At 37.6% G+C, this 27271-nt stretch overlaps 1 protein-coding gene across 6 annotated transcripts in view; it reads left to right on the forward strand.

Annotated features, from left to right (window-relative positions):
• The window catches only part of LOC134211826 (protein hu-li tai shao), an 84647-nt gene that overhangs the window by 43756 nt on the left and 13620 nt on the right, over positions 1-27271 (forward strand). For 3 of the 6 annotated variants that reach the window (XM_062689110.1, XM_062689112.1, XM_062689111.1), the window contains 5 exons: positions 14901-15011; positions 15068-15145; positions 16708-17433; positions 20463-20787; positions 24926-25455. In XM_062689110.1, coding sequence (XP_062545094.1) covers positions 14901-15011; positions 15068-15145; positions 16708-17433; positions 20463-20787; positions 24926-25247 — 1562 coding nt within the window. In that variant the 3' untranslated portion in view covers positions 25248-25455. Of the gene's footprint in view, positions 1-14900; positions 15012-15067; positions 15146-16707; positions 17434-20462; positions 20788-24925; positions 25456-25544; positions 25613-27271 lie in introns of those variants that run through there. The other 3 variants (XM_062689114.1, XM_062689115.1, XM_062689113.1) reach the window with 2 other exon arrangements.

Here is a 27271-nt window from a genome sequence, read left to right on the forward strand (position 1 = left end):
GCCTTCTGTCCCACAAATCTCCTACAAAACCTAGCGACTTGCAGTTTTATGCTCCAAGCTTCCAATCGCTATACTTTATTTGTCACCTAGGTCATTGCCGATTGTGTCGAGTCATATTATCTCCTATGTTGTTCGTAATTATTGGTTTTACAACCGGAGTATTGGGCCTGCGCAAACCTTCTGTATCACCGGGGGCCGTCTTGCAGGTTCTGACTGTAATATCCTGAGATAACGTTTCGGTGAGATCATAACTAATGATGTGTTGCACATAGTTTAGCGCCTGAATGCTTTTCACAATGTAGGACGTTTATTGATATTATCTTCAAATAGGGCACACATCTGATTCTCGTCTGATTCGGATGAGTGTGGTCACAACACTGGCGCTTCGAGCGGGCCAGCTTGCGGATACATGCTGCATTTTATAATAGTAGTTTAACAGAGTTCTCTGTCAAACCTTACCACATCCTAGGCAACCTCACAACTCGCAGAGAGAAATAAATAGTGCCTGGAGAGGAATAATGCCAGGAATGACTGTCGAATGCATCTTATCCAGTTTTCCGCGAGCGGTAATGGCCGCCATCTTGCTTGCGGTTCAGTCTCTGATTTGACGTGTCTGGAGATCAACTGCACCCACCGCTCCGAGCATTCTGACTAATGTTGCATATAAGAAGGTACTGATTCAGTGAATTCAAGCCTTCTTATGTGCCACATTGATCAAAATGCTCGAATGGTGGGTGCAGTTGACCTCCAGAAACGTCAAATCAGAGACTAACCCGCAGGCAAGCTGGTGGCCATTACCGTTCGCGGAAAACTGGATAGCGAGCAATCGGTTGAATATAGGTGCAAATATACTCTATTACCAATATAGTCCACTCTGGCTGATTTGGAAAGATAACACATTAGCGCCGCGGTGTCACAAAAGGCAAGCATAGTAAATAAAAGACATGTCGAGGGGTGTTCAAACGTATGATGCAATATGCAGTATGACATGTCTAAATGATGTGCAAGAAATCATCATATGATTCCATTTTGATATCTGAGCTTAAATCTTGAAAATTGCAAGCCTAATTTTTAAAAATTGGTATTTTATTGTATTTTTTCCAATCATTGGACCCCTTGGCTATCGTTTCCAGGAGTTAGTTGCCTTTTGTGACGCAAGATGGTGTGATTGTGCTGTCCGTTGCCTAATATATGGAGATTTTCGAAGTGGACTATATTGTTAATCTACTATATTTGATAGGTGCCAAAACATTCGAAGCCTAAAATTATTAGATAACTGAACCAAAAATCTGCAAGGGAAGAAGATGGGGGTGAAAAATTCATTTTTGCAATTCCTGATCATAATATCTGGTTTACAGTTCGTCTTTGAGTGATAAAACGGCCTACTTTTCCATACCAACGAAATGGGTGTTTTAATGAACATTATTGCATAATATTCATTATAACACTCATTTGGGTGCTATAATGAAAAACCAACATCAGAACAGTAGTTACATGACTTCATATTGCTGAATGAGCTGGGGGAAGTGTTCAAATAGTGTATTCTCTGCTTCATTGATGGACATGACATCAACAATTTCCAAAGGCAAGTAGGTACATCTATCGCTTCACGGCTCACCGAACTAAGCAATGTGGCACGGTGCCATGGAATCTGATTGTTCTCGGCAGCAAAATAATTTATTAGCGAGAATAGCCATGTGGAGTAAATCAGACTGTACAATTTTGGTACAAATTTATCAAATTAAAGTCCATTTTTCGTCATTGCATGAAATAGCGTGTGCAACTCGTTGCAAAACTCGATTTTTTCAGCACTCGTAGTATTTATTCAACTCGGCTAGCCTCGTTGGATAAACGTACAACTCGTGCTGAAAAAATCATCGACCCGTAACGCTGGGTAGACACCTTTACGTGGTGTGTTACGGGGTAAGATCTACCACGGTTACATTGCCAGCTACAGGCAAATCCTGACCCAACGAATATCTTCCTCATTATCCAACTCCGTGGTATTTATGGGGTGTCGCTAAGTCGGTGGCCTCTCGTTAAGTAATCACATCAACACCTCCTTCCTCTCCCTAGTTACGGTGAAGATGGGCGTGGCCAGGAGTAGTAATCTTCATGCTTTTGTAATTTTTGTTTAAGACTGGAATCAAGGAGCACTCATCTTCTTGATTTCTGATAGCATTCTAGATGAGGATCTCAAAAGTAAAACATGAGTATCACTAGTGTCCAATCTACGAATTACACCGTAACAATACTAATGCTAATGCTATGCTAAACTCGTGCTGAAAAAATCATCTTTTTGCAACTTGTTGCACAAACTACTATTTCAGTGCAAAACGAAAACAAACTCGCTGGCTCTCCCATACTAAAATATAAGATGGCTGAATCGTGAATTTGGCAGATTGGAACACCTAGTAATGTATGCATCTTGATGAGAACTATGATATATAGCTACACGGAAGAAATAAACTACCCAATAGTGAGTTTAATTCACCCAACCTCGAACATCCGTACGGGAAGCCAAAATTGAGTAAGTAGGGTCGAAGTAGTTTGCCTTTACTCCCATGTGAAAAAGTACCCAACGGAAAATTTATTGACCCAAATTTAAGTTTAATTCACTCAATTTCGACCTCAGGTAATAAAACTCAAAATTGGCTTCCCGTATTGAACTGGCGTCGTTGGATTGTTTGGCTCCTTTGTTTTTGACAACAAAAGAAAGAGTGGATGAAAGCGAAGAGAAAAAATAACTCAAAAGTAAGTTTAAAAGTACTCAATGTTGAGTACTTTTGTTCTTCCGTGTATGATCACTGATCAGCAATCCAATAGATATTTTGTATTTGTCAATAAGGCCGCTTATTCGACGAACGTTTCGGTAGTCGATCGTTATACACCCGATTCTTTTTTTATACGGTTGAGTTTTAGTCGATTATGATCTTTAGCGTCAATGAAACTATGAGTTCACCCTACGAAAAAAATGCAAACAAATCATAGAAAATTCAGGTGGTATTTCCAAAGCTGTTTAGGTTGACCGAGATATTTATAAATACCAACCGTATAAACAAAAATTGGGTGTGTTTGTTGTGTGAGGATTGGATCCAAACAAAGAAAACGCGTGGACTGTACTTAGGGTCTGTCTCAATTGGATAATTATACTGAAATTAAACTTAAAAGTGACATTTCAATAATTATCAAATAACCCTGCTCGCAGAGCAAGATTATTTTTGACAGATATCGAATCATTTTCCATCGATGTCCTGTTGGAATTGCTGGGTAGCACCAGCCATTCTTATAACGGGGTGATTTCTTAATTTTCGAACTGTCACTTTTAAGTTTAATTCTCCAAATGAGACAGACCCTTAGTGTATTTATTTCGAAAGACTCTTTTCTTTTATGGCTTTTCTCATCATTTACCTGACGGAAAAGGAAGTAAAAAAAGGCAAGGAAAGGTCCAAAGGTTGCGGAATTTTGGTTGTTGATTTCTTATAAACTCCTGCTGATATCTTCACAGTTACTACTCGCGTTACCGCATCTGGCCCCGGGTGCGTCCCCACTATTCTGCCAAGTTTCCGCTGCATATGAGGGATGTTGTCCTCTTTCAGTATCATCTAATCGCCACCCTTCACAATTCGGACAAATATTCTGCTGACCATTGTATTCAGAAGTCAGATCGCATTTCTGAATATGTTGCCATCTAGACAATGTTCTGGGTTTGAGCTGATCATACGATCATACAATAACTGTGATCGGTCGGCCAATTAACAAGTGGCCGAGTGTTATAACGTTGTATTCGTTTGGGTCTACTATTTGCGGAACCTGTTCGCGAGTATACAGGGTGAGTAGGGTTGCTTGTCAGTGTTTGAAAACTTCTTGCTTTTTTGATGTTCAATAATGGCCCGTATGAATAAAAAGTAGTAATCCACACTTTACTACAAATTATGTAGTATTTACTACTTTTGTAGCAAAAACAGGGCTGGTAGCAAGTCACTTTTTAGTGACTTGGTCACTATTTTGAGCCTAGTCACTAAAAAGTCACTATTTGCATCCAAAAGTCACTAAAGTCACTATTTTTCGGAAAATGGTCACTAAAGTCACTATTTTCGCACCACAGTTTGTAAAAAATAGTTCAAAATAAAATTTATTTGTACCTACCATTATCATCAACCAAATCAAATGTGAATCTGTTAACAAAATATATAAAGTTTGAAAAATTGCTCTAATGCCGCCTTATGAAAGGCAGAGTGGGTACTTACACTGGCCGGCATAATAAAGTGCCCACTTGCCGTTTTTCATACAAAATGGTCAACTTTGGAGCTCTAGATCTCGGGTTCCCGTGAACCGATTTGGCTGAAAATTTTACCAGAGCTCAGATATAACTTGAATTTTAACATATCTAAGTTTCCACCATATTTATTCACAGGGTAAAAAATATTGCGGTATTACCAAAGTGAATTTTTGGCAAAAATTTATTTTTAAATATCTTGAATTCTATAGGTTGTAGACTGATGACATATTCAGCAAAAACGCGTATTTTGCCAATACAAAAAGTTTGCTATATATACCTGTACACTTAGAGATGTAGTTTTCGAGGTATTTGAAAACAATTTTTGCCAAAAATTCACGTTGGTATTACCGCAATAATTTTAACCCTGTGAGTCAATATGCTCGAAACATAGATATGTTAAAATTCAAGTTATATCTGAGCTCTGGTAAAATTTTCAGCCAAATCGGTTCACGGGAACCCAAGATCTAGAGCTCCAAAGTTGACCATTTTGTATGAAAAACGGCAAGTGGGCACTTTATTATGCCGGCCAGTGTACCTTGTTGTCATTTTTCATCGTTTCTGAATATTCATTTTTTTTTTGTCACGTAAATTTTGACATAATTCCGAGATATTTCATGGTTTCTGATTGATTAACCCCTCTACGACGAACCACACAGCATGGTATTGTCGGCGAAGTTTTATCTGCGCTTCTTAGGCAAATCCACTACTTCCTAAGTTGGGTAAGTTGCCTGTATCTAGAGAAAAATCCACCTTCGTTATAAAAAGCTTCCTAACTTTGTTTCTCTTAGAGGAACTTCCACTGTAATTTCTGTAGCGATGACCGCATAAATCTTTATGTAAAATTCTGCCTTGAATTTGGGAAATAATTTTCGGAAGGTTTCCGCGGAAATTCTTGAAAGAGACAGCAGGAATGTCTACGAAATATTCTGCCTTGAATTTATGGTATGAAAGAATTTCCGGAAGTTTTTGTGCTGACATTCGCCATCGGATTTCTGTTGGAATTTCCGGTTGAACTCCTGGAAAAAGATTTCACAAGGATTGAGGTATTTTCTGCACAATTTGTGATAAAAAATCCTAGAAGTTTTCGCTAGGTTTTCCACAGAAAATCAACTTCCGCTGAAATTTCTGAAAAAAATTCAGAGTTTTCCAAAGCATCTGCATCAAATTCAAGATTTTGGATCACATTTTACGAAGCTTGAAACATAGGTTCGGTAAAATTCATGTTATATATGATTATAATGTTTTTAATGAAACCGAGATCAAGGTCTCGAAAAAAAATGGCAAATGGACTCTATATGTATTTAAATTTGTTTCAATTAAAAATGTTATTTCGTATCGTATTTTAAAAATGTCATCATAATTTTGGATTCTTTAAGTTTTTTTTAACATTTTTTTTCTTATAAAGATTCATAAGCTTTGTGATTCCAAATAATTCAATTTATTAATTTTTTGCCGAAAAACCGTGTGTTAATTTTTCAACGTGTCAAAACCAATGTTCACACGTCTAACTACATAAAAATTAGCGAAAGCCCAATCCAAAACATCGTTCTGGTACTTTTTCATACTGTCTTGCAGCTGAATCATCTATATATGGTGAAACTTTTGGGAATATATTTTGACGAGACAATATTTTTTGATCGATAGTAAAAGGAGCGCAAAATTTGTTATACTTCATTCTGCCTTTTTCATACACAAACTGCAGTTTCACGAAAAACTTCGAGCTCATGTTAAACTTTATTACCACAATGCTGTAGAACTTGCTTCAAAATCGTTGTTCAAATTATAAGCATGGTTTAGAGTAACAACTTGTAACTCGTTACCTGCTCCCGTGTGTTACGGAATAAGGTTTACCATGGTCATATTGCTAGCCTCTGGACATCCAACGAATACGTTCCTCAATATCCAACTCTGTGGTATTTATGATGGTGTCGCCAAGTCGGTTGTCCCCTGCTAAGATCCATCCTTTCCCTAGTTACGATGAAGATGCACACGGCCAGCAGTAGTAATCCTCATGATTTTGTAGTTTTTGTCTCTTGATTTCTGATAACATTCTAATAAGGATTAGAAAAAAACATGATATTCCTAGTTTCCGATCTACTACGAGTTACTCAGTAACAATACGAATGCAATTCAGCTCACTACCTGGTTAGTACTTCATACAAAAGTCACTATTTGATCACTTCTTCTGCTTCTGAAAGTCACTATTTGGTCACTTTTTTCGTCATCATTGGTCACTAAGTCACTATTTTGAACGGCATTTATCGCTACCAGCCCTGCAAAAAGGTATGAATAAAAGCACGTTTATTTTACTACAATTTTTGAACATACTACTTTTGTGGAACTTGTTTGACAGTTGTTATGAATAAAAGCAGTAAATACTACAAATTATTTGTAGTCTGCTCAGTAGCTTGCTACAAAGTTATTCCATCGCCTGGATTCAAATTTGCCTAAATGGTAAAAGGTGTTTACGAATTAAAATGACTGCCGCAAATAAAATGATGCGGTTTTACTAGTTTTTTTAAGCCGGTCGTTTTTATGCGCTGAATTATTTTCAAAATTTTGGGACATGCGCGACATTTATACGGATTTTCTTTTATACTGTAACAACAATAACACGCAAAACAGAATTTAGTCTTTTCAGGTTGCGCCTACGTTGATTGTTTTTTTCTTGTTGAAAATTTACTTGTTTCATGACGACAGTATGTAATTAATTTGATGTGTAGTATCGAGAGCTCCCTCCCAGGTTTTCACTTGCTTCAAGTTGTAGATATTAACACGTGTTAGTAAAGCTTATTTGACTCTCCAGCTCAATTTCTTACAGCCTACTCAAAATTCCCTCCATATTCAATGACATCTTCAATTTTTGTTTCTGCTAATTTCTGTGGCTTTCTGATACCTCAGAAGGAAAAACAATTAAATTAAAGTAAGGCCGATACTGGCACAACCTCACAAAACCCTACTTCATTGAGCGCCGTTGCTGATGACGCAAGTGTGTAGGAGCCGGACAATACTAAATACTCATCCTACTTGATTGGCATGTGTGTGTATGAGAGAGTTAGTTCTGAAAATGTATTGAGTTCGGCTGGTACCTGGTGCTGGGAATTTGGTTTCATCAGTACCCGCTAAGCTGCGGAGGACGACGGAGGTCCTTCGTAGCTTAGTAGGGTAAGCACCTGTCAAAGCCCACCGAAGGGGCGGTTACCCTCCGATACCTTTTCCGAACTAAATCTATCACATGTTGTACATATGCATAATCGAGTTTCAGACATAGTAATTAATTTCCACTCCGGGAGGCTTAATACCCGGCATATAGGCAATTAACTTAGAATGTACTGAACTCGAGTGGCGATCTCTCTTCGCTTGTGTGGTCGGGTCGGGATCTGACGACCAAACTGGCTCAACCTCACACAACCCTACTTCATTGAGCGCCATTGCTGATGAAGCAATTGTGTAGGAGCCGGACAATACTAAATACCCATCCTACTTGGTTGGCATGTGTACAAAAATACATATGAGAGAGTTAGTTCTGAAAATGTATTGCGAGAGTTCAGCTGGTGCCTCGGTGCTGGGAATTTGGTTTCATCAGTACCCGCTAAACTGCGGAGGACGACGGAGGTCCTTCGTAGCTTAGTAGGAAAGCACCTATCTAGCGTACTGGTTTCGTGGGATCAAAGCCCATCGAAGGGGCGGTTACTCTCCAATACCTTTTCCGAACTATATCTATCACATGTTGTACGTATGCATAATCGAGTTTCAGACATAGTAGTTAATTTCCACTCCGGGTGGCTTAATACCCGGCATATAGGCAATTAACTTTGAATGTACTGAACTCGAGTGGCGATCTCTCTTCGCTTGTGTGGTCGGGTCGGGATCTGACGACCAAACTGGCACAACCTCACACATCCCTACTTCATTGAGCGCCGTTGCTGATGAAGCAAGTGTGTAGGAGCCGGACAATACTAAATACTCATCCTACTTGATTGGCATGTGTACAAAAATACATATGAGAGAGTTAGTTCTGAAAATGTATTGAGAGAGTTCGGCTGGTACCTGGTGCTAGGAATTTGGTTTCATCAGCACCCGCTAAGCTGCGGAGCACGACGGAGGTTCTTCGTAGCTTAGTAAGCGTACTGGGGTCGTGGGATCAAAGCCCACCGAAGGGGCGGTTACCCTCCAATACCTTTTCCGAACTAAATCTCACATGTTGTACATATTAGACCTCTTCATGTTTTCAAAAGTATCAAAACATCAATCGGTCAGCCCAGAATCACAATTCTTATGCAAAAATAAGTCTCCTGTCAAATTTCCAGCTAATTCGGATAAAATTTCGAGGTGGCTCAAGTCGATTTAGTGTTTTTGGGCTATTTTATATTTCGGAAAAAAATCTAACAAGAGATATAAACGCCAAAAACCATCGCAACAAACTCTAAACGGTTGATTTTAGTGTGCTCTACAAGTCTTGGGCACATTGTGATTCGTTTCGTTTACGTTTTGACCATGCTAAAGTGATTTTCAAGCTTTTAAGTGCATAAAATACTGTTTCCCCAAAAGTTGTTATTCTACAAAATTATTGAGTTTATGGCAAATGATTGCTAATTTATTATATTATTCTTGCTCGTTTTTTTTCTGGAAATTTGAGTAATATAATTGCCTATGTGCGATTTACCGTTAAATTCTTAAAAATCAGAAGCTGAACATTTGTAATAAATTTGAACATTTTGCATTTCTTCAAGCAAGTTGTTCGAACAAAACATAAATTAAATTTTATGATATTTGATGCTTACAACAAACAACTTCCAAATTTTGTTAAATTTATCATATGTCTGCATGCTTTTAACATTGACTGCATTGTAGTAACAAGTGAAATCGAAGCTTCTTTGTTCGAACAACTTGTTTGAAGAAATCTCAGCGTGCAAATTTATGACAAATGTTCAGCTTCTGATTTTTAAGAATTAATCGGTAAATCGCAGATGGGCAATTATATTACTCAAATTTCCTGGGAAAAAAGAGTAATAATAATATAATAAATTAGCAATCATTTGTCTTAAACTCTAGAATTTCGTAAAACAACGACTTTTGGGGGAAAGGTAATTTTATGCACTTAAAATCTTGAAAATCACTTCAACATGGTCAAAACGTGAACGAAACGAATTGCAATGTTCACAAGACTTGTAGAGCACACCAAAAGCTTTCCGTATAGAGGTTATTGCGATAGTTTTCGACGTTTATATATCATGTTAGATTTTTTCAAAAATTGAAGATAGCCCAAAAACACTAAATCGACTTGAGCCACCTCGAAATTTTGTCCGAATTAGCTGAAAATTTGACAGGAGACTTATTTTAGCATAAGCATTGTGATTCTTTGCTGACCGGTTAAATTTTTGATACTTTTTGAAAACATGAAGAGGTCTAGTACATATGCATAATCGAGTTTCAGACATAGTAATCATTTGAACACGTTTCTGGACGATGTATTTTGATGTTGAAGTTTGAAAAGCACCCTTCAGGTTCGGAAAACCACCTGTCTAGCGTACTGGGATCGTGGGATCAATGCCCACCGAAGGGACGGTTACACTCCAATACCTTTTCCGAACTAAATCTATCACATGTTGTACATATGCATAATCGAGTTTCAGACATAGTAATCATTTGAACACGTTTCTGGACGATGTATTTTGATGTTGAAGTTTGGTGAAAATTTTCACGGTTCAGAAAAGTGTCCCCGAATACCGAACACTATTGCATCATGTTTAAATATGACCAAGTTCCTGTTACATGAGTAAATACATCATTTAGAACAGTAATAGTTTTCACTTGCTTCAAGTTGTAGATATTAACACGTGTTAGTAAAGCTTATTTGACTCTCCAGCTCAATTACTTACAGCCTACTCAAAATTCCCTCCATATTCAATGACATCTTCAATTTTGTTTCTGCTTATTTCTGTGGCTTTTTGATACCTCAGAAAGAAAAGATAACTTTGAGGATTTTCAAAACATTCTTTAACAAATCCGAGGATTTTTTTGGTTTTTTTCATTTTAATATTAAATTTTATTAATTAACACGAAACATGAAAATTTTTGACATTCTATTTCATATACATATTTCAATTCTATTGTTCTTCTATTGTACAAATAAAATTGCCTTATAAGGCGAAACATGAAAATTTTTGACATTTTTGTTCAATTTCCAATTTTGTACAAAGTTTTTAACATAAGGTTATGATATTACATGCAGGTAAATGACTTTTCAATGGTTTTCTTTTGTATTACATAAGATGATGAAGGGGACCCTGTAAGTACTGTTTCTAGTAGTGTCCGGTATTGGGAGATGTCCGGCGCTGGTGGATCTCCCTCAAATCGAAATTTGATAATTTTGAAGCTTCCGTTTTAATTTATATTCATTTACTTTGCTGACAAGCAACTCTAATCACCCTGTAGTGCGTCAAGAGTGTGTTCCATTCTTCTTTGGTTATCTTTGCATCTCCTGCACTGCCGTGAATCGCATATTTGTCCCATATGAATAGGAAACCCAGCAAAATGGGACAGATATGCGATTCACGGCAGTGCAGTGCGCTTGATTAGGTACTCAGCGGATTTCACGCCAGCCTCACATAATCCGCCCACGTGTGGCGAGCGAGGAGCGAAAAGGTGCCAACTAATATCCTTGGACAATCAACGTTAATTCTCGTCTCAGTAGATTGCAGAGCTCGTGGATTGCCCCAGCAAAATTTGTAGCGTTATCGCTGTTCCATGCTGTTACAAATGCAGTGTCGATAAATTAGAAACGAGCTTAATGTGAATGCATTTAGTGAACATGCATAGAAGTAGGAGAAAAGTGGGTAAAACCGACACCTTAAGCTACTACACTGCCGTGAATCGCATATTTGTCCCATCTTTGCTGGGTTTCCTATTCATATGGGACAAATATGCGATTCACGGCAGTACAGCTCCCCAATCTATGAAGCATTTTTCCGCTCTAAAAATTTTATTCGAGCATAGTTTGGCCCTTTATGCATCAGTCCGTGAGGTCTCACGACAATATTTCCTTATAGAATTTTATTTCTGATGAAAACGCGAACAGTCGAACGCGAACACACCAAGTCGGGATGGGATCGAACATCAAAACAATTTCAAATTAAGCTACAACATTATTGAAACTGTTTAATAACAGTCTTTTGGATATTTATGCTTGGAAATGTTTAGGGGTCACTCATAAACGATGGTTGAACAAAATTGTATATATTTAAAACCATTCCGCATATAATGTTTTCTTTAATTTCTTCAATGGTTGGGATGAAACATATATAAAGTATATGAACGTTAGTAAAAAAATTACTTACTAATGTGAATATTGATCTATATTTCAATGTGTATTAGGTACTTTGAAAAAGTTGTTTATAACAGCGATTTAAAATTAAATACGTATGGTGCAGTAATGACAGACAAAAAATGGAAATGATCAGTTAAAAAGGGGGAAATGGATCACGAAAGTACAACACTAGATAGGGTAAAACGACCTATTATGGAGGGGTTAAGCACAGTGTCAAAACAAAATTGATTTCAAAAATTCTGCAAAAAATACCTGTTGGTCGATTTCCACATAGTAGTAGTTGAATAGGATACTCGTTAACTATAGTTTCTTAAATATTACGTCAATTGTGCTGAACTTATGTTGTTTTGTTTTTATCACAATAAAAACAAACTACCGCAATAATAGGACGCAGTTGCCTATCGTTGCGGTATTTTTTGAAGGTCAGTCCTATTGTTGCGGTATTGCATGTAATTCTTAAGGAGAGCGATACCGCAACAATAGGACCTTAGCACTACCGCAATAATAGGCTCAAAGGATTTAAATTTTTAACGAAAAATGTTGATTTTTCATCATTTTGAACGGAATTTTGTCAAACAAAAGCTGTTCTAGTCGTTAATTCGAAGAGTTTTAGCGTATCCACAATTGTTTTTAATGCTAATATATCCAGAATGGACTACTTTAACACTACCGCAACATTAAGACATACCACAACGATAGGACGTTTTACCCTAATGGATTAACCAAAATCCTAAATACAATAATTCTTTTTTTTTGTCATTGTTATTCGACCTGCAGATTATCCTTGATGGCCCCCTAGACCTGTCACGCCCAATGATGATTATACATAGCATAATCAATCGCTGACTAAGCTATATTCTCCGGCTCTTATTACCTCGTAAGTGATTTTTTCCACAACGAAATGATCTTCAATTATGGATCAGAGATGGATTACATACTGAAAATCAATAAATTATTGTCGAAGAAGCACCGATGCCAAAATTTTAGATAACTCTCCTCTTCAATGGTGATCAATGCTATTTTTGGTTTATTTCAACTGTTACGCATTTCCGCAAGATACAAAATGGCTAGAAAAACAAGAAAGTTTATTCAAAGTGTGTTAACATTCTGTCAGATAATCACCTGAAATAAGAGATTTGAAGTGGTGTCGATTTTACCCGCAGTTTACCCGCATACAAATACAAATATGCCTTACAGTACACTGGCTTGCGTGGGTTTCCTTTGCGCACGAATATTGGGTCAGCAAAATCGCCTTCAGATGGGTAAATCTCCCATGAAAAGCTTAGTCTCCGGAGTCTCCATGAAGTCATATATGAATCGCTCACGCAAATTTAAATAATCCTCCCCCCCTCATTTTCATTTTTCATTTATTTAGTTAACATCTAAACAGATAACACTGAATCAAAAATTTGACGCCACAATACACGGTTCGAGGCCGCATCTCTCCATCCTCGGATACGCCCCACGCTCGCCAAGTCGTTCTGCACCTGGTCTGCCCATCTCGCTCGCTGCGCTCCACGCCGTCTCCACCTGCCGGATCAGAAGCGACCACCCTCTTTGCAGGGTTGCTGTCCGGCATTATTGCAATCTGTCCTGCCCATCGTACCCTTCCGGCTTTAGCTACCTTCTGGATACTGGGTTCGCCGTAGAGTTGGGCGAGCTCATGGTTCATTCTTCGCCGCCACACACCGTCTTCTTGCACACCGCCAAAGATGGTCCTAAGCACCCGTCTCTCGAATACTCCGAGTGCTTGCAAGTCCTCCTCGAGCATTGTCCATGTTTCATGTCCGTAGAGGACAACCGGTCTTATAAGCGTCTTGTACATGACACATTTGATGCGGTGGCGAATCTTTTTCGACCGCAGTTTCTTCTGGAGCCCGTAGTAGGCCCGACTTCCACTGATGATGCGCCTTCGTATTTCACGGCTAACGTTGTTGTCAGCCGTTAGCAAGGATCCGAGGTAGACGAATTCCTCGACCACCTCGAAGGTATCCCCGTCTATCGTAACACTGCTTCCCAGGCGGGTCCTGTCGCGCTCGGTTCCGCCCACAAGCATGTACTTTGTCTTTGACACATTCACCAGTCCAACTTTTGTTGCTTCACGTTTCAGGCGGTACAGTTCTGCCACATTTGCAAATGTACATGTCATCCGCGAAACAAATAAATTGACTGGATCTGTTGAAAATCGTACCCCGGCTGTTACACCCGGCTCTCCGCATGACACCTTCTAGCGCAATGTTGAACAACAGGCACGAAAGTCCATCACTTTGTCTTAGTCCCCGGCGCGATTCGAACGAACTGGAGTGTTCGCCCGAAATCTTCACACAGTTTTGCACACCATCCACCGTTGCTTTGATCAGTCTGGTAAGCTTCCCAGGGAAGCTGTTCTCGTCCATAATTTTCCATAGCTCTACGCGGTCTATACTGTCGTATGCCGCCTTGAAATCAACGAACAGATGGTGCGTTGGGACCTGGTATTCACGGCATTTTTGAAGGATTTGGTCCGTTGTCGAGCGGCCGTCAACGAAGCCGGCTTGATAACTTCCCACGAACTCGTTCACTAATGGTGACAGACGACGGAAGATGATCTGGGATATCACTTTGTAGGCGGCATTAAGGATGGTGATCGCTCGAAAGTTGTCACACTCCAGTTTGTCGCCTTTCTTGTAGATGGGGCATATAACCCCTTCCTTCCACTCCTCCGGTAGCTGTTCGGTTTCCCAGATTCTGACTATCAGTTTGTGTAGGCAAGTGGCCAGCTTTTCCGGGCCCATCTTGATGAGCTCAGCTCCGATACCATCCTTACCAGCTGCTTTATTGGTCTTTAGCTGTTGAATGGCATCCTTAACTTCCCTCAAGGTGGGGGCTGGTTGGCTTCCATCGTCCGCTGAACTGACGTTGTCATCTCCTCCGTTGCCTTGACTTTCACTGCCTGTACTCTCAGCGCCATTCAGATGTTCCTCGTAGTGCTGCTTCCACCTTTCGATCACCACACGTTCGTCCGTCAAGATGCTCCCATCCTTATCTCGGCACATTTCGGCTCGCGGCACGAAGCCTTTGCGGGATGCGTTGAGCTTCTGATAGAACTTGCGTGTATCTTGAGTGTATCCTCCCCCCTATCCCTTTCAAATAATTATATTCGATCACCTAAAATTAAGGAAAACGGAAGACGGCAGAAGAATATTTTATTTGTGCTGCTTTCATATACTTATACTTTTATATTCATGAAACGTATTTAATTAATACCAATATCTTGTTTTTGTTATTTTTTTAATGTTTCTTCTCCAGATACCGACACAGATTTCTCTGAATCCGAAGCACTGAGCTCTCTCCAGATATCAGAAAAAACGAAAACCCAGACCAAGAGTCCTCCAAGCCAGTCAGAGCCAGAAGACACTGGTAAGTTTTCTATGCAGTTATCTACAGCAGAATGCCTAACGATTGTTCTCTTTCAGCCGCAGAACATCAGGTGCTTAGAATAGAAACCAAGCAAGCTCCCAAGCCTAGTCAGCCAGAAGTTGTACTGAGTGATGGTAAGTAGCGTCATATATGAACATAATTTATATCACTCGTAGATTAATGTTAAATTCTGTCACGCATCGTAGTAAACTTCTGTAGCTATAAGTAGAACAGATATCATTTCTGAATTGGCCTAGTATATATCATGTCGGATTAAAAAACTTCTCGATTACCGATTTCCCTTCTCTATATTTTACTGTAATGCTGTTTTCTATATTTGTTATGTCTATGTTATGCCTATGTTATGACAGTAATTTTTCGCAATAATAAATGGTGAGTGAAGTCCTGTGAATTAGTCTTACTGCACTATATGAAATCTAAGCAATGCAATGTTCTGCGATAGGGCCGATATTATATGCATGGACAAATGTAATACACTACGGATAAAACTGAATATAAATTTATAACCTTGATTGATCCTTCTGATGCAAGAAGCAATCATCCTTTGCCACATTAAACCGTAAAATCTTCAACAGATTACGCTGAGAAATCCGTCATTGCAGTTACGCGTTACTAAGCGTGATGTGATTGTATGACAAATTGCGGAATATCATTCCGCGGAATTCCATTTCGCGAAGTCCGGAAACCCGTTACCCGGAGTGTGACATTCCGCGGAATGATGTATTTCGCGGAAATTACTCATTTCACGGAAAGGCATTTCCCGGAATAACCCATTTTGCAGAAAAATTAAATACACTATTATTTTAAAACTTTCGAATATTTATTCAAAAAAAGTTTATAATTAGCAAACTTATATCCATATAAACAAAAATCATGCAGGAAATACATTCTTCCTCACATGTTGAACGTTCTGATATATTGTAAAACAAAATCTTGCTTACCAAAGATTATTGTTTCCCTTGAAATCGGAGATTAGCATGTATGATACACTTGTACTATGTTTTAATATTCATTTAATATTTAATTATTAATTACTATGAACAGGAATAGTCTCAGAGCAGGACGGGAACAACTTCGAGCTGCTCATTGGATAGCATTAGTGCTGCCCAATGAGCAGCTCGAAGTTGTTCCAGTCCTACTCGTTCGTTTTTGTCAACAAATGGGCGTGAGCGGAACGGGAACAACTTCGAGCTATTTCGAGCTGCTCATTGGACAGCACTATTAATATTTACACCAGTGCTGTCCAATGAGCACTTCGAAGTTGTTCCCGTCCTGATCGTTCTTTTTTGTCAACAAATGGGCATGAGTAAGACAGGGAGAAACTTCGAGCTACTTCAATATCTCATTGGACAGCACTATCCTATATGTATCTTTTTCTTCTTTCACCTTTGATGTTATTGAGTAGTATTAGTAGAGTAGTTTAAATATTAAATTTCTATTTTATTTAAATTTAAATTAATGTTTTGTGAGGTACATTAAATGCGTGAAATGTAGATTACTATCGATTGTAGCTCCGTTTAACGATGCTTATCCATACGTTTAACCGGGTTTAGCTCCTAAGCTCCCTACTGTTTAACTAAAAACAAAAGCTGGACCTCTTCTTGCATGTTTATGTTACTATTGACTATTGATGTTACAATAATAATTACTAACACTTTTTAAAATATATAACTAGAAGAAATCTCCACGGACGGCGAGAGCGTCCTGTATAGCCATTTTACCAAAGGTCTAGATGACACTCAGCGATCGTTCGATTCGTCGATTATTGACCTGTTCAACGTTAGTGATTCGTCGAAGGCAAGTTTGTCTCATCAAACGAACACAAGTGGGTGGTCGTACAAAACAAACGAATTCTCGGATCTTTTATCATTCAAAGGCGATTCATCACCAACGGAAGCGCTATATCCGACACGATCTTTTATCTCCCTGGTAACGCGTAATGGATCACAACCTTATCGAACCAATGCGTTCTTCGGATTCCGAACTCCAAACAATATACCAATTGTTACGCATTTCCACATTCCAACACTGCCATCGCTGTATTTTCGTCGCAGTCGATCAACCTCACTAAATAACGTATTCGGCACAGAGCGCTATTTGTGCCTTTCGAATAATAGTTTCAAGCGCATAATAAAAAAGAAGCTGGACTTCGACCAATCGACCACGAAAGTAACGGCTAGGCAACGTTTTTATCGCGATTTGGAAATCGATTTTGAACAACTGGAGGATTTGGACTGCAATAATAATAACGATAACTTGGAGCGTATATCAGAGGTTTGCGAGGCAAGGTTGCGTGATGTACGAGCAAAGGACATGCGTACTGGAAATAGCTTCCTTGAGAAACTTGGAAATATTCAATATTCGAGAACACACAGCCCTGAGAGTGTGATCACTGCAGCAGGTATTTATTCAAAAATTTCATTCAAATTTGACTGTTTATTATAAGAAGAAAACTATAACTGTAATTATGTGTACACTAAGGCCGGAACAAATATGAATTTCTTCTTTTATCCTACTGCCCTTTGGTAATATAGGGAGTAGGAATTAAAAAAAAGGTATACATTGAAGTTCGCAATTTTATTATTTTTCCGATAAAAATCTGAAATCCCTCCTCAAATAAATAAATTTGGCCAAGAAATTTGAGGAGGGGGGAGGGGTGAGGTAACATTAGAAGATATTAAAGTTTGTTCCCGCCATAGACTATTCATAATACAAGCATTAACACGTGATATTGAGTAACTGATGTTAAAAAGTTAAAACATCTATAGGGGTGATCGGGGCAATATGGGCCACCTAAGAAAAGCTCAAAAATCATTATTAAAATGTAGTTGTATGTAGTTGGCTTATACTAGTTGGCTTATACTTACATCGATGATGATGAAAAATGCGTTTGGAAATTGTTGGAATGCAATTTTAAAAATGTATTGATTTCAATGTGTGTTCCCGACTATACGGGGCAATATGAGCCACCATGTGGGGCAGTATGGGCTACCCATACAAAACGTTTTTTTTTTGGAGAGAAAAGTGTCATAATATGGAAGAATATAATAGGCCTACAACAGTGTATTCCATACCAAATAAAATTAATAAACCGCCCAGCAGCGGACCGAACCGATTTGCCACTCTTCACCGTTTGAACAGCCACATTTCAATTGGTCAATAGTCATTTTTTCTGTTTCGATCGCAGTAATGCGGTGTTGTATCCGTAATGAATCTAACATAGATGATAATATTCTTGTATTCGTCAACTAAAATTTAAACTTGTTCGCATATTAAGGTCTAATATCTTGCTCTGTTCAGGTATGTCCATATTGCCCCATAGATAGTGGATTTGAAAAAAAAGTTTTAAGATAAATTCAGATTTGTATCAGTACAAACATGTGTGCACAATATTCAATTATAATAGATCTTTTGATTGTTCTGCATTTTCGACCTGTATTTTAATTAGTTTTGTGGCAAAACCTTATTTATAAACTTCAAATCTTATAATAATTTTGCCATTGCAGCCAAAATTTACATTTTCAAGTGTATTTTCATGTTCGAATTGAATTTTAATGTGGTTGAGGCATATGTGGAGCATTTTCTTGAAGATCATCTTACTTTTACATGATAAAACTTGTCAATAAGCTCAAATTGAGAGTAGTTCATATTGACCCTACTGCCCCTATTACACTGGGAATAACGCCTATGACGTTTGTGTCATACTCTATATGGTCGGGGTTCTCACCAAGTGCCAATGAAAAATTTCCAATTTTATTGTCAAAGTTTTCGTATAACAGATTCATTTAATCACAAATCGCATCGGACATCGTTCAACGCCATAACTGAGGATATCCTTCAACAAATGTATGAATGATTTGACATAAAATACTTTCCGTTTTTCTTTTACGAAAAAAATATCACAAGTCAGTCAAAAGCTGCTTGGTGCGAGCGATTTGGCTGAACCCCGACCATATCGGGACCCCAACATAAGGCGGAACATGAAAATCCAAAAAAAGGCTGATGTAACAAACTTTGACGTCAAAGGCACCATAAAAAATACGATATTTGTTGCTCTATATTTTTGGTTTCTATCCATTATAAATTCTTGGTTCAAAATAAGTTCTTTATTTGTTCCTTACTTATTTTTTATTCTATGTTTTATTTGCTCTATTCCTATTCCTTTCTTTATTTGATTTTCTGGAGCAGAGAAAAGCTAATTCGAGTAGAGCTATTAATATGTGCTCACAGACAAACAGACATAACACTCGACAAATATCCATCGTTCACTGATTTACTGATCAATTCAAATAATCATTAGTTGGCCAATCGATCACTCGTGGCGCGCGCATCGGATTTGCTCGTGTTTGACGTTTGCACACTACCGCCATCTGGTTCGTGGTTTGCCCAACTAACTAAAATCAACAGATGTCGTTAGTGTTTGAACGACGATAAATTTGATGAGTGAATGTTCAATGTGTTATGTCTGTTTGTCTGTGATGTGCTCTTTCTCGAATTCCGCGCATAATTTCCTCTTTTTATATCAACATTTCCAAATGAAACATACAAAATTTACTTTTGATACTTTTAGTCATTCGATATCCATAGGGCATCCCTCTATATCACGTGTTAAAACAGCCTATAAGATTAAAGGAAAGTTTTACCATCTATTATACTGTCCATACCCACATTTTTTTTCCTGTAGGAAAATAGGCCGTGATCTGAAATAGTGACGTATAGGCACAGACAAACAGACCTAACACTCGTCAAATTTCCGTCGTTCGCTGATTTACTTGTCAATTCAAATAATCATTAGTTGGCCAATCGATCACTCATGCCCAACTAACTGAAATCAACAGATGTCGTTGATTTTTGAACGACGATGAATTTGATGAGTAAATGTTCAATGTGTTATGTCTGTTTGTCTGTGGTATAGGTATACAATTTTTCATAAATTGTGTTACCAAGTAGTACTTATCTGTATGTTGTAATTTGAAGCATACTTACGTCACCTTTTCAGATTACAGCAATATATGAGTCATTCCCATTCGAATATATAGGGTCTGTCTCATTTCGAGAATTAAACTGAAATTAAACTTAAAAGTGACATTTCAATAATTATCGAACAACCCTGCTCGCAGAGCAAGATTACTTTTCCCATAATGTAAAATGGATTGACTAATTATTGTTACGAAGTGACTTATTTATGTGGGGCTAGTCTAGTTACTATCCGAATCGATTTTATTTTCGGCGAATGTAAGATTTTGACATGTATGAGCCACCGATTCTGGCGGCATACTAATATTTAATTTTACTATATTGTTTTTCAGTTTTACTCTACACCGAAAGAAACTTTCCAACCAGTCTAATAGCTGTTTTCGTTATGTCCTTAGAATACTACTTGCGAAACATGTATTATTCATGTTCATTATATATTACTTTTTTTTGCAGCCGACTTAGCAGAGACCCACAGTGAAAGCTCCTTCTTTAACCGTACGCGAGAGTTGTTTAGTGATGAAGCTGCCTCCTCAAAGTTTGATTCAACTGATCTCACTATCTTGGAAAAGATTGACAATCACTCCAAAAGATACGGAACTTTACCAGTTTTGTACCATAAGATCGGAGAACAAATTCTGAACCGCAGAGATTACGGAAATATTGAAAGTGATTCACCGAAAGCTACATGCGCCACACAGACCGACGATTTTCCAAATGGCAACGATGGCTCGGATGAATCAAATCATGCATCGAAACGTAAACTTCTTCGCCAGACCAAGTACTGCAAAATTTCGATAGTTTTGTAAAACTTTTATCATCTAGTGAAAAATCCCCAAACTGACTGAACCATTCATTGTATTGAAGAACATTGAAAGTGCTGGATCGAAAAAAAAATGCATACGTGCTTTTTTTCAACTTACCGTCCTCGCAAGTGCGGTTACACACATGCACTGTCCTTCTACGCATATTTGTCCCATGTATGTTTTTGGAGATTTCAAGTTTTTATCATAGCGGTCTATTCTCATACATATTTTCCGAAAACATTAAAAAATACCGAACTTTGTTCGGAAAATTAGTGAAAACAACATCAAGTCTGTTTTGTTATTGAATTTCTACGCTTATTTGTCACCCAGGTAATAAATTCATCATTATGCTCTTAGAAATGGTATTCATTGATCATTTTTTTTTTCGATCCTGTCCAATTTTAGTGGTGGAAATGACCACCCGAGCAGAAGAAATGACCTCAATAATACTTCATTCTGTTATTGATACCATACTCTGTTATGGATTTGGCCTTGCATAAGAGGTAAAATACCAGAAAATAATACCAAAAAAGAATATTCATATTACTTCAGGCATAACATACTCTGTTATTACAATACCAAACGCATCACGAATTATTATTCGTTTGGTATTGAAATACCTTAGTATGTTATCCCTTAACCCTTAAATGCGCAATGTTGTTTTAAAACAACAAACTGAAAATACGTTTAATGTTAATAATTTCAATGGTTATTTACGAATTATAGAAAAAAAATCGGCTTGCGCCTTTAATCCTTAAAGGCGCAAGCCGATTTTTTTATAATTCGTCGGAAATATTTTTAACGTAAATAACCATTGGAATTATTAACATCGAACATTACGCATTTAAGGATTATGCCAAAAGTGATTTGCATAGGGGAGAGTGTTCCCAAACCGACCGTCGGTCCCAAACCGTATTGTTGAACGGCGCGTCATTTTGAGAAAAAAGTTGGGGTGGTCCGAAACCGATCGGCAAGCATTGGTCCGAAAACGACCCCCCATTTTATTGCACTCTACTTTTTACAGCATGATTTGCAAGGGAGAAAGAGAGTGGACGAAATTCTAAATGATTTCGTGATATATTAAGGAACACCCACAAATTACGTAACGTGTAGAGGTGGAGGGTGCTCCCTGATGTGTGATATCCCATACAAAACGTTCAGATGTTTCATACAAAAAGTGTGACACAGAAGGGATAGGGTGTTAAAAATGACCGATTTTTGCGTTACGTAGTTTATGGATCTTGGGACAAAATGAGATGAGAGAAAACTGGGAAAGAAACATTTTATCCAGCTAGGGTAAGACGGTATAATATGCTCCCGCCATAAGGCAATACTTAAATGGCCTATTACTTTTCAACACAATTTCATATTGTTTCATATTGTGTTTATTTCATATAGGGGAACTGTTCCGATTCCCATCTTACTGAACATCTCATTGTCAAACAAAGAAATACGGTAAATTCATCGCTTCTTTTGATAAACATGAGTGCAAACTGCTGAATAAAATCACAAAAATGAGAATTAAATCAAGTACCTTTTCATTGCTTTGTTTTTGATGGGATGCATATCGGAGCCATGAGATGAAATCCAGGAGAAGTTCCCCTATATCATATTTACCACTGAGGAAAGGTGCTTTGGTGCTGAGTGCTTTAGTGTATGTTTTGCAGACAGTATACAATTGTCGCTTCATAATATTGAGCAAACAAACATTGAAAGTTACATCAAATGTAACTTTTTGAATTTTGCAATTATTTTCATTATGTAACACAAAAATACTTCCACATTCACGTAGTATGATGGTCTTACCAATATTTAAAGGTACCAACTAGACCTAGTAAGTTCTAGTTTTCTAGAAAACTCACAGGGGCGTCTTGAACAGGGGGCATCGTCAATTATACCGCCTTACCCTACATCAGCTCCGCGAATGTAAGGGGTCGTACACTAATTACGTAATCACTTATGGGGGAAGGGGGGCCTGCCATTTTCTTACGTTCCATATAAATAAAAAATGATTTGTATGGGAAAAGTCTTACATGGGGGAGGGGGGTTGAAAACCCCAGACAAAATGCTTACGTAATTAATGTACGGCCCCTAATCATCATACGTGCAATTCAATCTTGAGTAAGGGATAATGTTGGTCCCATACACTACCCCCATAGTTATAGAATGCTTAACGACTTTCTCAACATTAAATTACTTCTAACACGGCACAAAACCAACCAGTTGTAGATATTAATACAAGAAAAAAAATTTCAAAACGACTTATCTGCTTTTGTAAACAAAGATTCAAACGACGATTTGACGAACCTGATAGCTCTCCCACGCAAACCAATACCACCAATAGGTAGGTGAAGGATTCCGCTACCTGTTCATGGTGTTGGTTTGCGTGGGAGAGCTATCAGATTTGTCAAATTGTCGATTGAATCTTTGTTTGAAAAGCAGATAAGTCGTTTTGAAAATTTTGTCTTGAATACATGAAAACCAACGTTAGGATCTAAGCTTTCGGTCCGCTATGTGATATCCAATCTAAAATAGGTTTGATTAGAACAAAATTACTGAACATCCAATCGATTGCAAATAACCTTATTATGGAACACTTCGTGTCCAAGATGGCGGCGAATGTAAACAATGCCGTTTTAATGCAAATATTAGCCACAAATTCGTTCATACCGCCAATGTGATTGCTACAATGTAACAGTAACCTACAATTATTGCTTTTGAGCGTGGATGTCGACACAAAAAATGATTAAGAAGCGATTTATACAGGAAATACTAAACTGTTCCATAATGTGGGAAAATTTTGTCGTGGTCACAATTATGGAACACTGATCAATTTAATTTGTCTCGAATAAATCAAATTTAAAGCTTTTTAAGCATTTGAAGCAGTTAAAATTATGATGGGTTGCTAGTTAGATATCTAATATCGCTGATAGAAATTCATTTTTTATTGAAAATAGTGAATTTGATTGTGAAATCAAACACACAAATCTTATGTACCAAAACCAACCTTTTTTGTACATTTTGGGGCCCCGGGGCCCCCTTCCGGCTAAATCCGGACCTGGGCGAGTGTACCGATTCTCCGGTGTTTTTCGCAGATGGCGTTGTCGGCTAATCTGTCTGCACTCTCGTTTGTCGTTACTCATTTGTTTGCGAAATATAGGTCAGTTCTGGACTAGAGGAAGGGGGTCGATTTCGGATTAGTCGGTTTCGGACCACCATTTTTGAGAATGCCGAAAACGTATACTTTCACTTTACTCTCTGTATCTCTTAACTTTCCACATCTGCACCCACAATAAAGCATCAGAAATACAGAATTATATCCCCGCTACAATATAGACTACGAAACTTGGTCAAAGAATCATTTTTCGTAATTTCATGGCCTCTGGCATTTAGGGGGTCGGTTTGGGAACATTCTCCCCTATTAATTTTTTGGTATTTTACCTCTTATGCAAGGCTAGTTCATACAAATTTCTGTAATCGAGGTCGTCGCTCCTGCTCGGGCAATTTTATGGATCTTCATCCTAATAAGTGATAGAACTGCAATCTATTCATATTTCAACCGTGTGGAGAGTAAAATTGTATAAATAAAGCATGAGACAAAATATGGTGATCGTATTGGGAATCGACCACTAAGCAGGACTAATATGCGTAGAAATCTGCAAATACGGACTATATTTCTTGGCATGACTGTCCAAACTGTTTCCATGATTTAGGCCGTAGATTATATTTATATATTTAATATATGAATGATTCCAATGGAATGGAGCTTTCACATTAGTCTAGTAATGTAAACTGCCTAAATCTCCTACCCTCTAGAAGTCAGACATGAAAACTGCAGTTTTGTTTGCTTCAAAATTATAAAAAAAAAAATGAATTTCAACTAAACTATCTTAAAATCAATATTTTAAGAACACGTGTCGTTGAAAGTGCGTTTTTCAGTTGTATAATACATCCATGCTTCAAGCTTTAAAGGGTCCAGGTACAGCTAATCCGTGTCAAGTGATGTGCTAATACTTTAAATGTTCTTCGAACGAATGTTCCAGTTTCGGATTTTTTCACAATTTTCTTGAAAGATTTTACGAAACTATTGGATATTTTTTTTATAATCCACAGAAAGCATCGTAAGCAGCTGAAGCGCCGGAGCCTACAATTTACGACGGATGATGAAAATGATGAGAACTCAATAGCTTCTGGTACAACTCATGCTGTCGTAAAAACCACGCTTCTAAAAATGTGCGACAACCAATCAAAGTGTATTTCAAAAATGGGAGATACTTTGAATCAGATCAAAAATGATGTGACCGAACTTGTACAATTGCAGAGCGAAATCAATACCGCTCGAGAAAATCATTCCGAAATGATTGCACAGCAAACAGCTAAAGACTGTCATCGTTTAAACGGGAGAAAATCTTCTCTAGTTGAAAGAGATGACTAATGCTATGATTTCTCTTTAACGTTCTAAATTATTTATCATATTTTCTTTGACTCTTAAGGTTTGTTATTTGCTTGTTTCGCTTGATTATTTTTATGTAATAATATTTGGGTAATGTTTGCATCGAGTATAATGTCCCATAGATACGTAAGAACTGTATTGTCCTGGATTTCATTTGACATTTTGACTAAATAAAATAATATACACGGCAGTTTATTTTTATTTTCAATGAATCAAGAATCCCATTAAAATATAATTTCTCAACACGAATGTACACTAAAATTTTTATTTATATTGTAGGTGAACATGTACAAAACGGTGACCACTCGGATACTCATATGAGCACGTTTTCACACAGCAGCAAAGAGGTGATTATAATTATTTTTCTTTTCTGATCTTTTCTTTCCCCTAACTCAAACAGGTAATAAAATATTTGTACACTAGTTTGAAATCAAATTAAAATCAAATTTTGGTACAATCAAAGTTAATTGCCTATAATCCGGGTATAATATAACCACCCGGAGTGGAAATTACTTACTATGTCTGAAATTCGATTTGTGCAATTGCACAACATGTGAAAGATTTAGTTCGAAAAATGTATTGGACGGTAACCACTTCCTTTGGTGGGGTTTGATCCCACGAAACCAGTACGCTAGACAGGTGCTTTCCCTACTATAAGAAATAACACGTACACTGTTCTAGCACGACAATAAACACGCAGAGTTTCATTGTCACACGCTATAAAGCTGTAATTTATTAATAGAGTTGAAACATATTACATTTAATACAAATTAACTCTACTTACAACTACTGTGCTTCTAATACAGAACCGACGCACATAGGGGTATTTCACCATTCTAGCCGGAATAAAGTTAAATTTTCAAAATTGTCCTAGAGCAGTCCAAATATGTCTCAAACTTCTCTGAGTAGACGAGCCACTCCTAGTACTAGGTTTTCTATTTAGATTTAAAGTTTTACCACTACACTTCTAGAAAATAGACATTGAGGAAATTACCGGTTTTCTCTGTTGAATTTGATTTCGTTCGGTATATTTTATTGTGGTCAAATATTTGTCACAGTAATCCACAGATCAGTACATACCATGAAAAAGTAGACAAAATAGTATCATGTAAACGTGTTTTTGACAAGAAAAAATGATTCTGAACAGAAATACAAAAGAGTAATTCGAAGTCCATTTTCGAGCTAAAACTAGTTCCTAAAACGTTCCTCATATTTTCAATATGCATAAAACACTTATTCGATGATATTCGGAAATATTTCAGTATAGAGAGGACGCATTTATGTCTATATTTTAGGATCCCGAAGTAAAATCTATGTTTCCCCTTGCAAACACATAGAGTTGAACTGATTTCGGTAGAAGCGATGACGCGAACGAATTAATTGAAATTATCAATGTTTTTCAGGGTTTTAAATGGTAAAGCACATGGGTCAAAAAGTGAAAATTCAGAAAACTGATATTACAGCTAAATTATCATCACAGTATCACAAAATAAGGTGAAATATAGCAATTTGAGAGATGAAATAATTTATTCCGGCTAGATTGCAAAAATACCCCTATGTGCGACGGTTCTACACCCAAGTAACCAATAAGCACAATAAGCACTCCAATTCGCCAAATCGCCATATAAGGCCAATATATGGCTATTCAAAAACTTATAAGCATTGAAGTAGCACTATATGCCCGGTTTGGCGAATTGGAGTGCTTATTGGTTACTTGGGCATTTTCTATATGTGCTGTCTTCCATTCTGCTGTTTATTGCAAGTTGTCAACAACATTGCTAGTAAAGCGCCAAAACTTACACTTAAACGCATACAAACGAAATTGACATAATGTTAGGGGTTTGCAACACAATTCTCACGTAACAACTACTAAGCTACGAAGGACACCACTCAGAAGGCTACTGACGAGAACAAATTTCCAACGCCTTCAGCATGGAAATCTACTGTGTCTAACCTCGTACATCACGGAAAGTATGAACACTCGGCCCCAAACGGATGTGATCTAC

This window comes from Armigeres subalbatus, chromosome 2, assembly GCF_024139115.2.
Source record: "Armigeres subalbatus isolate Guangzhou_Male chromosome 2, GZ_Asu_2, whole genome shotgun sequence".
Taxonomy (NCBI): domain Eukaryota; kingdom Metazoa; phylum Arthropoda; class Insecta; order Diptera; family Culicidae; genus Armigeres; species Armigeres subalbatus.